General features: G+C 41.5%; 1 protein-coding gene across 1 annotated transcript in view; it reads right to left on the reverse strand.

The window, feature by feature from the left end:
- Positions 1–8,599, reverse strand: part of LOC308306494 (zinc finger and BTB domain-containing protein 14-like) — a 15,422-nt gene extending 6,823 nt beyond the window's left edge. Inside the window, exons 1-5 of the mRNA XM_080751512.1 lie at positions 8,483–8,599; positions 4,491–4,679; positions 2,088–2,258; positions 1,042–1,146; positions 253–387 (exon numbers count right to left, since the gene is read on the reverse strand). Coding sequence (XP_080607638.1) covers positions 253–387; positions 1,042–1,146; positions 2,088–2,258; positions 4,491–4,679 — 600 coding nt within the window. The 5' untranslated portion in view covers positions 8,483–8,599. The remainder of the gene's footprint in view (positions 1–252; positions 388–1,041; positions 1,147–2,087; positions 2,259–4,490; positions 4,680–8,482) is intronic.
- Positions 8,600–15,325: the final 6,726 nt, after the last annotated feature.

Here is a 15,325-nt window from a genome sequence, read left to right on the forward strand (position 1 = left end):
TTGCCAGATCTAATCTGCCGAGGGCAATTATTTTCTGCAGTGGCAGATTTGTCTTGTTTCAAGGCTACCGTTTTGTAAATTTGGATTTCTGTCGTAGAGATTTCCCTGTAATCCTCACAACTGTTATTTCCTTGAGTCAGTTATGTTCTCCAAATGACAAAGATGTGTGTGTGTGTGTGTGTGTGTGTGTGTGTGTGTGTGTGTGTGTGTGTGTGTGTGTGTGTGTGTGTGTGTGTGTGTGTGTGTGTGTACCTTGTGTATTTCTTCATTGGTCAGTTCTTTAAGGATCGCCTCCTGGACTCTGAGCACTGCGCTGGGAGATTTATCGAGTTCCTGATTGGCAGATCCCTCTGCAAGGTCATCAGCACTGTCGCCCAAAATTTGCACCTGGAAACACACACACAAATGTAATGATTGAAGGCTTTATAAGAGTTTGCATAGGAAAAGGTACAATTTTATGACAGTACAGTTCACTGCTACAAGGTCAACTAAAAGGATACCATAAAAAAGCTTTTTGGGCTTGTTTCAATTGGGGTCCTTTTTTAACTTGTATAACATAGAATGACAGACAAATAAAACACAGTACTATGCAGCAAATAATATCAAAAACAGTTGTAAAACACAAACGCAAAATAAAGGGTATTTACAATAGAAAGGTCAGGGGGAGGTAGCAGCTGCCTCTAAGTTGCTTTTCAGTGCTGTTTTAAAGGAAGGAAGGGATTTACACTCTTTTAAGGCCTTCGGTAGGGCGTTCCTCATTTTAGCGACACAGCAGGAAAATGCATTTGACCCTTTTTTTGTGCCAAATCTGGGTTGGACGTGATCTGTGGAGCTGCCTCTGGTGTTGTGATTGTGAACATCCTTGACGGTTTGGAAGTATTTTGTCAGGTACATGGGTATCTTAGTGGGGTAGTGTATCATACAATAAGACGTGGGGCTGCTTGCTCCATGTCAGCACGAGTGTGTGTGTGTGTGTGTGTGTGTGTGTGTGTGTGTGTGTGTGTGTGTGTGTGTGTGTGTGTGTGTGTGTGTGTTTATTACCTCTGTAACGTCGCCGTCTGCTGCCAGCTGAGCTTCTGGGGGGAGCGCCATCTTGACAATGTCGTACGGGAACTTATCTTTCTCCTCCGCTGACAAGTCACGTTTCTGGGGAGCACATTTCAATGTTACACAAAACTGTGTGTAGTGAGTATACAATGGCCTCCCATAAGTAACAAGAAATCTTGTGAAATAAAATGTTGCCAACCAATCATCAAGGACAATGATACACGAAAGAACAAGAGGAAAGAATCTTTACTGGCCTCACCTTTCAATTATATTATTATACTTGTGTATACCGCTGTTACCAACTGAACTAATAATAGCTTGCAGATCTGATATTTTCAGTGTATGACACTGGTGTGCAAATAAATAACTCAGATTTTAGGGATACAGCTTTTTTTATTTTTTATTTCCTTTTTAACATTCCCTGCCATTGATGTATATATGTTTTATATAACCCAGCGGTTGTCTGCCATTGATATACTGTATATATAAGTCATGCCGTTTTGGTGCTGTTCACTAAACTATGAGACACCAGTGTGCTCCCTGCTCTCTGGCCTGCCTGTGGCTGCAGTTGATCATATGACAGCCCAGAAATCAGCTGATCTACAGCCTGGAGAATGAGAGAAATGAGAGGATGTCACATGCGTTTTCTCTCTGTGTGTGTGTGTGTGTGTGTGTGTGTGTGTGTGTGTGTGTGTGTGTGTGTGTGTGTGTGTGTGTGTGTGTGTGTGTGTGTGTGTGTTCAAATGGATTATGCCTGGGGTTGATTTCTTTTTTTCTCCCAACTGCGAGAGGGCCATGCAAGTTTTTTTAAGCCATTTTTTTTTCTTCATTTTTCATTCCAGCTGCCAGAAAAACAAGGCAAATTACTGAAAAACCCTGGCAGTGTATAGCTATAATACATAATCATTAATACCTGGCGGTGATTGTGTTAAATAATCATTCATTAATGGTAATCGAGGCAAAGGTTTGAAATAATCGTGATATTGAAGTCACATCGCCCAGGAGTGTGTGCGTGCGTGCGTGTACAACGTGCACGTCACCTGGGAGCAGAGTTTGTCCAGGAAACGGATGCCCAGTATTTGACCCGAGGACATCATGAGGTTGACGTCTCGCTTCTTGACGGAGATCCTGGAGGTGTACATGTAGTTTAACACCTCCTCAAAGATGTCACTGCGTATGAAGTCTATCTCTATGACCGATGAACTGTCCACCTGTACACACACACACACACACACACACACACACACACACACACACACACACACACACACACACACACACACACACACACACACACACACACACACACACACAGGGAGAGATGGCATTTAACACACTGTTTCTCAACGTCAGGGGTCCAGATGGATCATAATAACAATATTTACAATCATTACATAATCGTCTAATCGGCTTTATCTATCTATAAATGCGACAAATCTCTGTCTGTTTGTTTGTAATCCGCGTATCTCGAGAACCGTTCGTCCCACCGGCTTCAGATTCGGCACGCGCGTTCCCCGCCGCCGCGCGGAGTGCAGTGCCGGGCCTCGACCCGACCCGACTCGCGGTTTTCCGAAACCGGCGCGAAACGTTCGGAATCTCCTTATGCGGAGCTGATTGTTGACATCAGGCTGTTCCGGAGGAAATCGGCGCAAGCGCTGAGTCATTGTGACATCACTTCATAAAAGACTCTGACATCACGTACGCCACATGAGTCAACACAAAATCTCTGTGAATGTGTATGTATGTATGTAATCCGCGTATCTCGAGAACCCTTCTTCCCACCGGCACGCGCGTTCTCCAGATATGGGCATAAAGTCTGACATCAGAGTTTTCCGCAACCGGTACTGTGTGTGCAGAGATCTTCATATATGGGCATAAGTGGACAAAGACAAACAGATGGTCAAAACGGGTCCTATGACAACAGGTATATTGGGGTTTGCATTAAAGGGTGGGGCATTCATGGGGTTTGCATTAAAGGGTGGGGCATTCATTCCCTATTTCAAATTCGGCACGTGCGTTCCCCACCGCAGCAGGTAGTGCAGTGCTCGGCCCGACCCGATACACGATTTTCTGGAACCAGCACGAAAGGTTCGGATTCTGATGTCTGACATCAGGATTTTCCGGAACTGGCACTGTGTCTGCATAGATCTCCATATATGGGCATAAAATGGATGCAGACAGACAAATACAGATATCTCCATATATGGGCATAAATGGACACAGGCAAACAGATGGTCAAAGATCTCCATATATGGGCATAAAGTGGACGCAGACAGACAGATACAGATATCTCCATATATGGGCATAAATGGACACAGGCAAACAGATGGTCAAAACGGGTCCTATGACAACAGGTATAATGGGGTTTGCATTAAGTTTGTCTCCTCCTCCATCTGTTTGTCTGTGTCCCTTTATTCCCATTATGGAGATCTCTGTATCTGTCTGTGCCTCCGACTGTGTTGCAGACACAGTGCCGGTTCCCCCTTTAATGCAAACCCCATTATACCTGTTGTCATAGGACCCGTTTTGACCATCTGTTTGAAAAAGCGACAGAAATCTCATATATGGTCATAAAATGGACGCAGATAAACAGATATCTCCATATATGGCATATATGGGCATACAATGGATGCAGAATCACAAAGATCTCCATATACGGGCATAAAAGGGACACAGACAGACAGATACAGAGATCTCCATATATGGGCATAAAATGGACGCAGATAGACAGATATCTCCATATATGGGCATATATGGGCATAACATGGACCCAGAACTATAACTGCAGTGATCTCCATATATGGACATAAAATGGACACCGACAGACAGACAGATACAGATATCTCCATATATGGGCATAAATGGACACAGGCAGACAAATGGTCAAAACGGGTCCTATGAAAACAGGTATAATGGGGTTTGCATTAAAGGGCGGGGCATTCATTCCCTATTTACATTGTTCCGAGTTGGCCAGGTCGCCGACTAGACGCTGGGCCGCCCGAAAGGCGGCCCAGCTTCTAGTCTGAGATAATCGCAATTCTTTTTTGCATAATCGTTTCCATGTCGAAGATTTTTCACAAATGTCAATTTCAATAACTTCTTTTCTTTCAATGAAACGAGTTGTTTTGGCAAGTGTAAGATGGTGTGCGGGTCATTATTACGAAGCCTAAAAGGCAAACAGAAGTAAAAAAAGAAAAGAAAAAAAAAAAAAGCATATTATGTTCCAATGTTCAATGCTAAAAACACAATTAAGTCGTTAATCGCAATTATTTGAATGACAATTAACCATCATCAACTTGAAATTGTAATCGTGACAGCAGTCACAGCACTAATGGCTGGTGCCCTCTTCTTTACAACTGCTGGGGGTCACAGCAGCGTCAGAGACTCAAACAGACTGAACAAGCTGGTGAAATAGTAGTAGTAGTTGTAGTAGAAGTACAAACCTCATGCTTTTTAAAGAGTTTCTTGAAGTAATTGGAGCAGGCAGCCAGGACACAGCGGTGAGCCCGGAACTTGACGTCCTCCACAACGACGGCGATGTCGCAGTGTTCTCCCTCCAAGCGCTGTTCATTCAACAGCTTCAGAAAGATGCTCTTATGCTCATCATCCACGTACTTCGCTGTCTCCGACATCTGAGAACAGCAATACAACACAACACAACAAATTATACACACATTAATAGACAAAATGTAATATTTACACATGCATACTTCACTGTGTCGGATATCTGGAACGGCATTTGCAAACATTTTCACGACTTTTCAAAAATAGCACATCTACAAGCTCACAGCTTGTATATATGCTACTTTTCCCCCCCTTGTGACGCCCCTGCCTCAGCGAATGGTCCACAGACACTCTGAGGACCCCAATCTGATTGGGGTTTGTTGCACTAAAGAATGTTTATGGAAAACATTTGAGGTGAAAAATAGGCAATGCAATAACGCAATATTGATTAATATCTGATCAACACTTTCTACCGGAGTGAACGCACCAGGCATCATCATTTTTTTTCTCAAGATATTATTGTGGTAGTGTATATATTGGAGATGGACAGGAAACAGGGAGAGAGAGATGGGAGACATGCAGCAAAGATCGTCTGGAATGGGACTCGAATCTATGATGCACTGTCAGGCTAAATTAGAGCCTATAAGTGCCCAGACTGCTAAGCCTGCGTCCAAGCCGCACCGGGCATAATCTAATGGACTGTAACTTTCTTTACAGTAAGCAATGTAATCCTTTTAGAATCAATAAAACAGTTTTGTAACATTTTGTTGTGCAACTTATTATTTGCTGTGTAATAAGCAGGATAATGAAAGGTGCATGAGCAGGTCATGGTTGAGAAATTGGATGGTAAGACTCTGACGCAAGGAGACAACACAAGTTACGACTGATCTGCAAGCACTTCCCAAATTTGCACCAACCTGCAACGGGTCAATTCAGCAGTGGTGAAAAAAAAACGTCTCACATGTTTTACTTACAGTATAAGTAAAAGTGTCAATACTGCAATGCAGAAATACTCTGTTACAACTACAAGTAAAAGTCCAGAAGTCAAAGTTTACTTGAGTAAAAATACAAAATTATAGGCATCTAAATGTACCAAGTACCAAAAGTAGGAAGTAGGCTACTCTCATTACGCAGAATGTCCTGTTTCTTTTCCAAAAAAAAAAAAAAAATCACACCCAATGTGAAGTGAACGGTGGTCATAACGTCTTCAGACTAGGATTTGAGTCTAGGATGTACAGGCTATGCTACACACACACATTTTACTATGGCAAAACACTGAGGAAAAAGGCTACAGACACACGCACAGCCACTCTATGGAGCGGTATGCTACACACACACATTTTACTATGGCAAAACGCTGAGGAAAAAGGCTACAAACACACGCACAGCCACTCTATGGAGCGGTTTATAGAGCGGTCAAAATCAAAACTCGGTTCGAAGTGAAGCGGTGACATTTTATTCTATGTGTTCTAGAGCTATGAAATCTGTGTTCTAGATCTATACATTCTGTGTTCTAGATCTATACTTTCTATGTGCTTTAGTTCTATATTTTTATGAATTCTGAATGAATGAATGATTTTGTCTGGAGGGCCAAATTGTCATGTGAAGCTTGACCAATCCTCAATTGTGCATGCACGGGACATGTACGGGACACACAAAGCCACTCCTTGGAAGCAGCTTTCACCGCTTCAAGAAAACCACACAAATATGATGTTTATAGACACTTCTGATAGCACGTGAAACCAAGTCATCAGGTGAGGTGGTCAAGCTGTCCATGAATAATGGAAGTATGTTCCTCTCCATGCTGACTGTAGCGAAGGGTCCAATATGTATAATATACCAGTAAGACTCCCTAATCGGGAGATAAGCGACCGTTGGTCGCTTATCTCCACAAATATCACAACCTCCACCTCTCACGTCATACGGGCAGCCATAGTTACACCTGGAATGTTGAATCATATGGAGATAACCTACGCATCACACAAAGTCTGACCTCACCAGCCCATACTTGGGCATGGACGACTTATATCTCCATATACGGAGATGGCCATATATGGAGATACGATGACATCACAGAGTCCACAGCTGATGATGTGGCGTGATGTCATACAATACACAAACAAGCCCTATATAAAGGGGCAATTCTCACCAGGGAAGAGAGCATTCCCCACTAGTTTCTTACCCTAGCAACCAACTGTTTACCCTAGCAACCATGTTTTTTACCCTAGCAACCAACTGTTTAACATATGGAGTTATATGTTGTTCGTGTCCAAATATGGGGCTTGTGAGGTCAGACTTAGTGAGATGTCATACTGATGTCAGCAGTGTGATGTCATACTGATGCGAGCAGGGCAAAGGTGTGACGTGTGACCGACCGACGGACGGCCGGTGGACAAAGATGGACAAAGCCACTTAAGTTCCTTTATGTATTGCTATCACAATGAGAAGTTGAACAATTCTTTCAAGGTGTTAAATGGAAACAATATACATTTGTGTACTAGCAAGACGCCTCAGGGCAACAGGGCGAGGTTGCGTCACAGTGATGTGGACATCAGGGTTGTGGACAACAGGGATCTCCATATATGGGCATAAAAGGGGTTTGTTCCGCTGGCATTACAGGGATCCATATCTCCATATATGGGCATAAAAGGGATTTGTTCCCCCTGGCATCACAGGGATCTCTCTAACAGAGCATCATTAATATTGATGAAATCAGGGGCATGGGCATAAAAGGGATTCTGTTAGTGTGACATCACAGTGAAGCCAGAGCGTGATGTCAGAGCGGCAAACCCATTCTGGTAGAGTGGTTCCCCTGACATCACAGTAACATCAGGGCATGATGACATCATGATGACACATTTTTATGATCTATGGGTTTGCCCATAGACCGTAATCTACACGCACACAAGCTGTGACGTTTCTCATGGTAAACTGCAATTAATGTTATATTCAATCAATCAAATCGTAGTGATTTGCCAATCATTTGGGGGCACACTTGCAATGTGGGCCCAGCCCACAAGTTTGTGAGTCCAGAGCAAAGTCAACCAATATTCAAGCCAGCCTATTGAAGGAAGATGTGAAGAGATGAAGATCTTTAATGGCGATCATAATTTATTACAGATATATAAAATGCATGAACACACGACACACACGCGCGCGCGCGCGGCTCGGGCTCGCGACCCGACGCCGATTTAACGACCAAACAACAAACCGACCAAGTTAACGTAGCGTGCCTCCGGTCAACAGGCACGAGACTGAGCGGGGGAGAGAGAGGGGGGCAATGAAACGCTCGGTCAGTCATGTTACTGTAATGTGTTCATCATCACCATCAATGACCATTGTCCATTCAGGCATGTCTTATCTTTATTTTACAAGCAGGCAAGGCGACACGGCATAGAAACGGACGAGTTTCGGCTTTATGTCAGCATATCAATAATATCATTCTCTTTATAAGGCAAGTTTCTCATGTTTTCGTGTACTAGCCTAGCTCCAGCTCCACTCGCATGCCTTCTATTATTATTTTTGTGCATACTATGCACAAACAATAATAGAAGGAATGCACTGCATAGTGATGGCGGCCTCTCTTATGTCTCTGTCTTCGTTGTTTTCCCTTGCTGTTCCCCCGGAGGCTCGACATAATATTGAATACATAGGGGGACAACGGAGCGGTGCCTCCTCCCCGTTCGGTCGCTCCAAAACAGTCGCGCGGGACCGACCGGCCACAGGCACGAGACGAAACGAGCGGGAGAGAGAAAAAAAAAATGCTCGAGCCCTGCGGAGCCGAGCAGCGCGAGCTGCGGCCGCCATGACAAGACAACATGAACGACCAAACAGGCCAGCTCGAGCCTCGAGGACGCGCACAAAACACACACGACAACACACACACGCACACACATACGACGAAGACAGAATCCCAGGAGGTTTATCTTACCTTTTCGCCACAGAAGTGTGTGTTTGATGAAGAAGAGGGTTTTTTGTGTTACTTTGTCTGTGTTTTTTTAGTGGTGTGTGTGTTACTGACTGTGTGTCGAGGACGAGCACAACGGAGGGTTTAGAGAGGGGGGAGGAGGCGGGGCCGCGCTTTTTTGCGCCAGCACGTCAGCAAAGACTAACCTCGCCTCACCAGGCTTTCCCCTAGCAAAGACTCGAGGCGTGTTCACGACACGTGACCGAGCGGAGGCGTGTTCACGTGACCAACGCGCGTGCGTCCAGTGGGGCGGCGTGGTCACGTGTCGTGAACACGCCTCAAAGCCAGTGTAGCATGACGAGCGTCATGGATCGACCTCAAACTGGTGTTGAGCAGTGTAGCCAATTTGCTACGTACGTCTACACAAACGTTCAGATTTCAAAAATAAAGTGCTTACTGAAGGCTCACGGATGTCACAATATGGTACGCTTAATCAGAATTACACGTATCTCCCGTATTGTTTAATAAGAAGCATTTTAATCCGATCTGTCGCCATTTTAAAAAAAAAAGTTTAATATATCAGAGTGCAATACACCTCCCAACCGATGGGGTCGCCCAGTTAAGAAAATCCGAGCAAATGGCCGTTGATCGGATTAAAATGATTTTTTTATTAAACAATACGGAAAATACGGGTAATTCTGCTTGAGCATATCATATTGTGACATCAGTGAGCCTTTAGTAAGTACATTGTTTTTAAATCTGAAGGTTTGTGTAGACGTACGTGGCATATTGGCTAAACCGCTCAATACAAGGTTGTGGTCGATCCATGGTGTTCGTGAGATAGGCTGTTTTCGGCGCGCGGAACCGTTTTGCGATGAACTGGCGGAGGGTAATCCGGATTTTTATGCTCACGTGAACATCTAACACGCTGCCCCGTGTCTCAGTACTGTTATGATTTTATAAATAATGATGAAATGATCTAGATGATTGTACGATTAACATGTGATTAAAAAGTCGATTCTTGTGTGTCTCCTAAACAAACTTCTGGTCACGAGCACGGCTTGGGGAGAAGGCACGCAGAAGCGAGGTGGTGCACACTCTGCTGTCCCAAGCTGAAGCCTTGAAGCCAGGTCCGCGGGAGCACATGCACGCCACGCAGTCCACGCACCCTGGACGCGCGCGCCCCGCACAGCGCACATACACGCACAATATTGTTTATTGTTTATTTGACCAGTGTGTGTAGACGTATAGTCACAGTTAGTGAGGTTGGTGGCGGTGCATAACACAATATTAGTTTCACTGAATAATATGCAAGTGGTTCAAAATCATTATCCAGTGGTGGAACTAACATGTAAATTTGAGGATTAACTTTACTTTACTGGAGTATTTCTGTGTCTATATTTTTACTTCTACTCCACATTTCAGACGCAGAGGCTTTTGATTGATTTATTGAAGACTTTATTAGAAGTTTGCATAGGAAAAGGTACAGTTTCATGACGGTACAGTTCACTGGTACAAGGTCTACTAAAAGGAGATCCATGAAAAGACTAAGCTTATTTCCACAGGAAACCATTAAAGTATCTCATATAACATTGAATGACAGACGAATAGAACACAGTAGCCTACTATGCAGTAGATACGTAAATAAAATAAAAAATGAGAGAACAAAAAAACAGTAATTCAAAACAAACAGTAGCCTAAGTATATATATACAAAGAAGGGGCAGGGGAGGGCAGGAAGAGACTGGTTTACGAGGCTAGGGGAGGGTAGGGTTGGGCTAGCTTAGTTTTTGAGCGGTGGTCACACCGTCTCCATAGCGTGGCCGTGTGTGTAGGTATGTTTGTTTGTATGTGGGTGGGTCTGTCTGTATGTAGCCTCAAGCCTGTGGTGTAGTACCTTTTCTGACCACACATGTTAAGGGAGGGGCGCTGTTTTCAGGCCAGGCCAGGCACACACACACACACGCGCGCACACACACACACACACACACACAGGGGGGAAGGGGGGGGGGAGCGTGGGGGGGGGGGGGAACCACCGCTCAGTTCACACGGGTGTGATTTTTTTTTTACCAGTTGCGAACGGCTGCTGCCTGTATGTGGTTTTTCAGGGCAATTTTAAAGGATGCTATAGTGATCCACACTCCTTTATGGCCTTCGGTAAGGCTTTCCACATGTTGGTGGTATAGCAGAAAAAAGAGTTTGACCCTTTGTTGGTTTTGACTCTGGGTTGAAAGGCAGGTATTTGATTGATTGATTGATTGATTGATTGATTGATTGATTGAAGACTTTATTAGAAGTTTGCATAGGAAGTTTGCATAGGAAAGGGTACAGTTTCATGACGGTACAGTTCACTGGTACAAGGTCTACTAAAAGGAGATCCATGAAAAGACTAAGCTTATTTCCACAGGAAACCATTAAAGTATCTCATATAACATTGAATGACAGACGAATAGAATACAGTACTATGCAGTAGATATGTCAATAAAAATAAAAATGAGAGAACAAAAAAAACAAGAAAACAGTAATTCTAAACAAACAGTAAAGTATATACAAAGAAGGGGCAGGGGAGGGTAGGGTTGGGCTATTACTTTGTTTTATACTCAACTTCAATTATTTGAAAACTTTAGCCTACTATACTTTGTAGATTTTGATTACAAAACCTACATTTACCACTTCAGCCCTATTTAACTTTGGCCATTGTTAGGCCTTTTTGTGTTATCTTTTTATCACCATTTTATAATCGTACCGGTACCGCTGTAGCCTGTAGGCTACTATTTTCAAACTGTTAATAAAGTATTCAATCGTACCTATATCCAGTCAGATGTAGTTACTACAAGCCGATACTGCCATCTAGTGGTTAAAACTAAGCTTTATAAAATTGATGAAAGGAATCTCTTCTATTTTGATAACAGACATTACTTTAACTACTTTCAGTAGTGTAAAGTAACTAAGTACATTTACTCAAGTACTGTACTTACGTACAATTTTTAGGTATTTGTACTCTACTTGAGTATTTCCAATATCCAAAACTTTTACTTCTACTCTGAGATCCAAATATTGTATTTTACTCCACTACAATTATTTGAATTTAGTTACTAGGCCTAGTTACTTTGCAGATATAAATTATAATATTATAAAACATATATAAACCACTTTAGCCTTATTTTATACAGTGGCTATTTGAAAATATAATGTAGGCCTACTTAAAGTACCAAAAGTAAATCGCGACACGTTGTGAGCTTGTAGATCTGCTATTTTCTAACATTTTTTGTACTTTTACTTTTGGTACTTTAAGTACATTTTGATGCCAACACTTTCATACTTTTACTCAAGTAGACTACATTTTGAATTCCGGACTTTTACTTGTAAGGGTGCCCTCACACCAAAATACCTATGAGAGTGGAATCCGCGTTCCGCCAATGCATTTCAATGATAAGGGAGCGTTTTTTGCAGAAATCCTCTGCTGGCATGAAACCGCTTCACTCTCATTGAAATGCATTGGCGGAACGCGGATTCCACTCTCATAGGTATTTTGGTGTGAGGGCACTGATTTAAAGATTATTATATTCCATGTGAATAGACAGTTTCCCCCAAAATGATTGAATTCACTCCCACACAATAAATGAGACCACACACTGTAAGTCCGGTTTTTCTCTTACTGTATATTACATCAATGAGCATACAAAATAGATGTCCAGTACAATAAACATGTGTCTCTTTTCTTTCTCAATCTGAATCTTAATACAATGTAAAATCAGTTCACAAATATACTTCAGTAGGTACAGGGAAAATAGATTTGTCAAGCATTCATTGGACAGTTAAACATAACAAGATATCATGAGATGGTGTTGTGACTGAGTCTCGTGAACTCAGAAGCCAAGGATGTAGAATGTTTTGGCTTCTCATTATCCAGTGTCCTGGACACTTTGACATTTCGCTGGTCAATCTCTCTGTCCCTGTAGTGGGCAGATTCTCGTCACATGCATTAGTTATCAGATCAAAACAAAATAACCTTGTCACTTGTAACACTGAAGTTGGTGTTTTAAATATAATAGATATTAAAATGGTTTTAACCCAACAGGCACCCCAGAGTATTTCCACATTGCAGTATTTATACTTTTATTTAAGTAAAACAAATTAGTACTTATTCCACCACTGCTTTCTTTTAAGGCTCTATATTGTGATATTAATCATTGCTACAGAATGTTAATCACAGGTCTCTCTCGTCTCTCCTCTTCTTGATAGATCACATTTATTTGTAGCGTACAATGCTTCTCAAACTTTTTCATGTCAAGGACCCCCAAAAAGATGTTTGCACCAGAGACCCCTATAAAAGATTGATGTTGTAAACATGTAAATAAATAATCATAATAATAATAATAAAAGATTAATGATTTGATTGATCGATTGAATACTTTATTAGAAGTTTGCATATAGGAAAAAGTACAGGACATGTCCAGTTCAGATACAATGCAATGCATGCAAATGTCTAGTCATTGTGCTGAAAGTTAAGACCTTCTCTCTCTCTCTCTCTCTCTCTCTCTCTCTCTCTCTCTCTCTCTCTCTCTCTCTCTCTCTCTCTCTCTCTCTCTCTCTCTCCTTTTAGTCACAAGATGCTGGGTTGTGTTGTATAATGAACAGAGCTCCCTCTCTGAAAATCAAAAAAAGCTACAGGTTGGATGACATGACTTTTATTTGAGGACAATGATGATGGTACTCTGTGCAAGGGGTTTCTGACCTTAAGCTCCTATACTTCCCAGGATCAAAGAATATAGGGGCGTTTCCGGTGGTCCTCAGACATGATTCCATCATCTCCAAAATCCTGAGTTGTTACTTTCTCAGGTTGGTCTTCAACCATCGCAGCCTCAGGGAGGTCTTTTGATTGCTTGTCATCAGCTACAGCAGCACCATAAGGACAAACAGAGTTTTGGTGGATATGGTGTAAATTTTGATAGCACATTTTTATGTAGTTTTAGTCATAGTCTTTTGAATAAAATTCCATTAAGGTTTTTGTCATGTTTTAGTCATTTGGAATGTTTTAGTTTTATTAAAATTTGAGTTGACTAAATATCATAAGATATTTTGTCAGCTAAAATGTATTGTTGCAGGCCTTGACACTATATTAAGACAAGTGCTTTTATTCTTGGCACGTGGGTGTCACACAGTCACACTCACACTCATGATAGTTCTACTGGATCCCTTCTCCACTAACATTCTAACATTTTATTCTAGTTTGTATTTATTCATGAAATTGTCAATGTATTTACTATTTAGTCATAGTTTCAGTCGTTTTTATTTCGTTTTTGTCAGTGAAAAAAGTAGTTTCGTCACAGTTTTTGTCAACAAAAATAACACTGGTTTACTTTGTTAATTCATCCGGAATGTTTAAAATGTTCTTGAGTAAAAGTATGAAAGTATTGGCATCAAAATGTACAGTAACTACTAACTAAAAATTTCAAATAAATGTAGTGGAGTAAAAGTAACTTTGGATCCGAAATGTAGTGGAGTAGAAGTAAAAGTATTGGAAATTGGAAATACTCCAGTAAAGTACAAATACCTCAAAATTGTACTTAATTACAGTACTAAAGTAAATGTACTTAGTTACTTTACACCACTGATAACAACAAAAGAAAGTAGCAAGATGGCAAAATATGGCAAAATATATAAATGATATAAATCTAACAAACTGGATAGACAGGGAGACCCCAGTTGCTGAACAAATACTCGGATAGAGCTAATTATTAAACACTTATTTTAACAAAAACTAAATATCAAATATTGCACCTTTGACAAATGCTTACTGTAGATCTTACCTGACTCAACAGGTGTGGCAGTGATAGTGGCCAACAGAGCAAAGGGTAGGACCACCATTAGGGTCTTCATTTCCTGCAAAAAGTAAAACAATGTTTAAAAAAAGCTGTCAGCAGTTGTTGGGTCTTGCTCTACAGTTAGTGGACAATTATTATAGGTGAACAGTTTCTAGAAATGTCTAAAAAAAGAAAACACTAAAAAACAACAACTTCTTTATAATAGCAAAAAAACAAACATTTCTTGATTATTTGATAAATCGAAAAAGGATGGATCGAATTATGGCTAAATAATTGATAGTGGCAGCCATAGTAAGTATTGAACTCACCTTCAGTAGTTTGGGGAAATCCTCGGAGGTCAGTGATGTCTTCAAAACGCAACTAAAAACGGAGCTATATATCACCTGCTGGAATATTATACTGACTCCCCAGTTTAGCAAATATTGAGGAAAGGGTTACAAATAGCCCTGAGCAATGAGCATGAATGTTTAGCTGAATTTCATGTAGACATGTGTCCAGAAAGATTCACAGTAAGAAAGCAATAGCCAGCACTCCGAACTCATGCTTTTGGTACTTTTAATTCTTATATGTATGCACAGACAGTCATAGGCTGTGAATGCTGTGACTCACAGCATGTATACGGCCACATTTCGGCGCCAAGCAGGGACATGCACAGATAGACTCTATAGGTCAGGGGAGGGCAACTTTGATGATGGAGAAGGCCAGTATATTTCCACACTCACTCCAGAGGGCCATGTTGCATAATACTAAGCTTTTATCTCTGTATTTTAACTTTTCTTTTTGGAAATGAATGCCCTACCAGGCCTACTTCCTCATTCTATGCCACACAAACGCATAACAAAAATAGCAGATCTACAAGTTCAAAAGCCTTGAGCTTGTAAATCGTCTATTTTTGCTATTTAGGAATTGGAATCCTGAATTACTTTTTGCTATTTGCTATAATTGGAATCCTGAAACGTTTGTATTTATTTAATTGTCTCCACCAGCCAAAGGCATGGGGGAGAGTATGTTTTCGTCTCTGTCAGTCCATCCGTGCGTCT

This window comes from Nannobrachium achirus, assembly GCF_963921795.1.
Source record: "Nannobrachium achirus genome assembly, chromosome: 21".
Classification (NCBI taxonomy): domain Eukaryota; kingdom Metazoa; phylum Chordata; class Actinopteri; order Myctophiformes; family Myctophidae; genus Nannobrachium; species Nannobrachium achirus.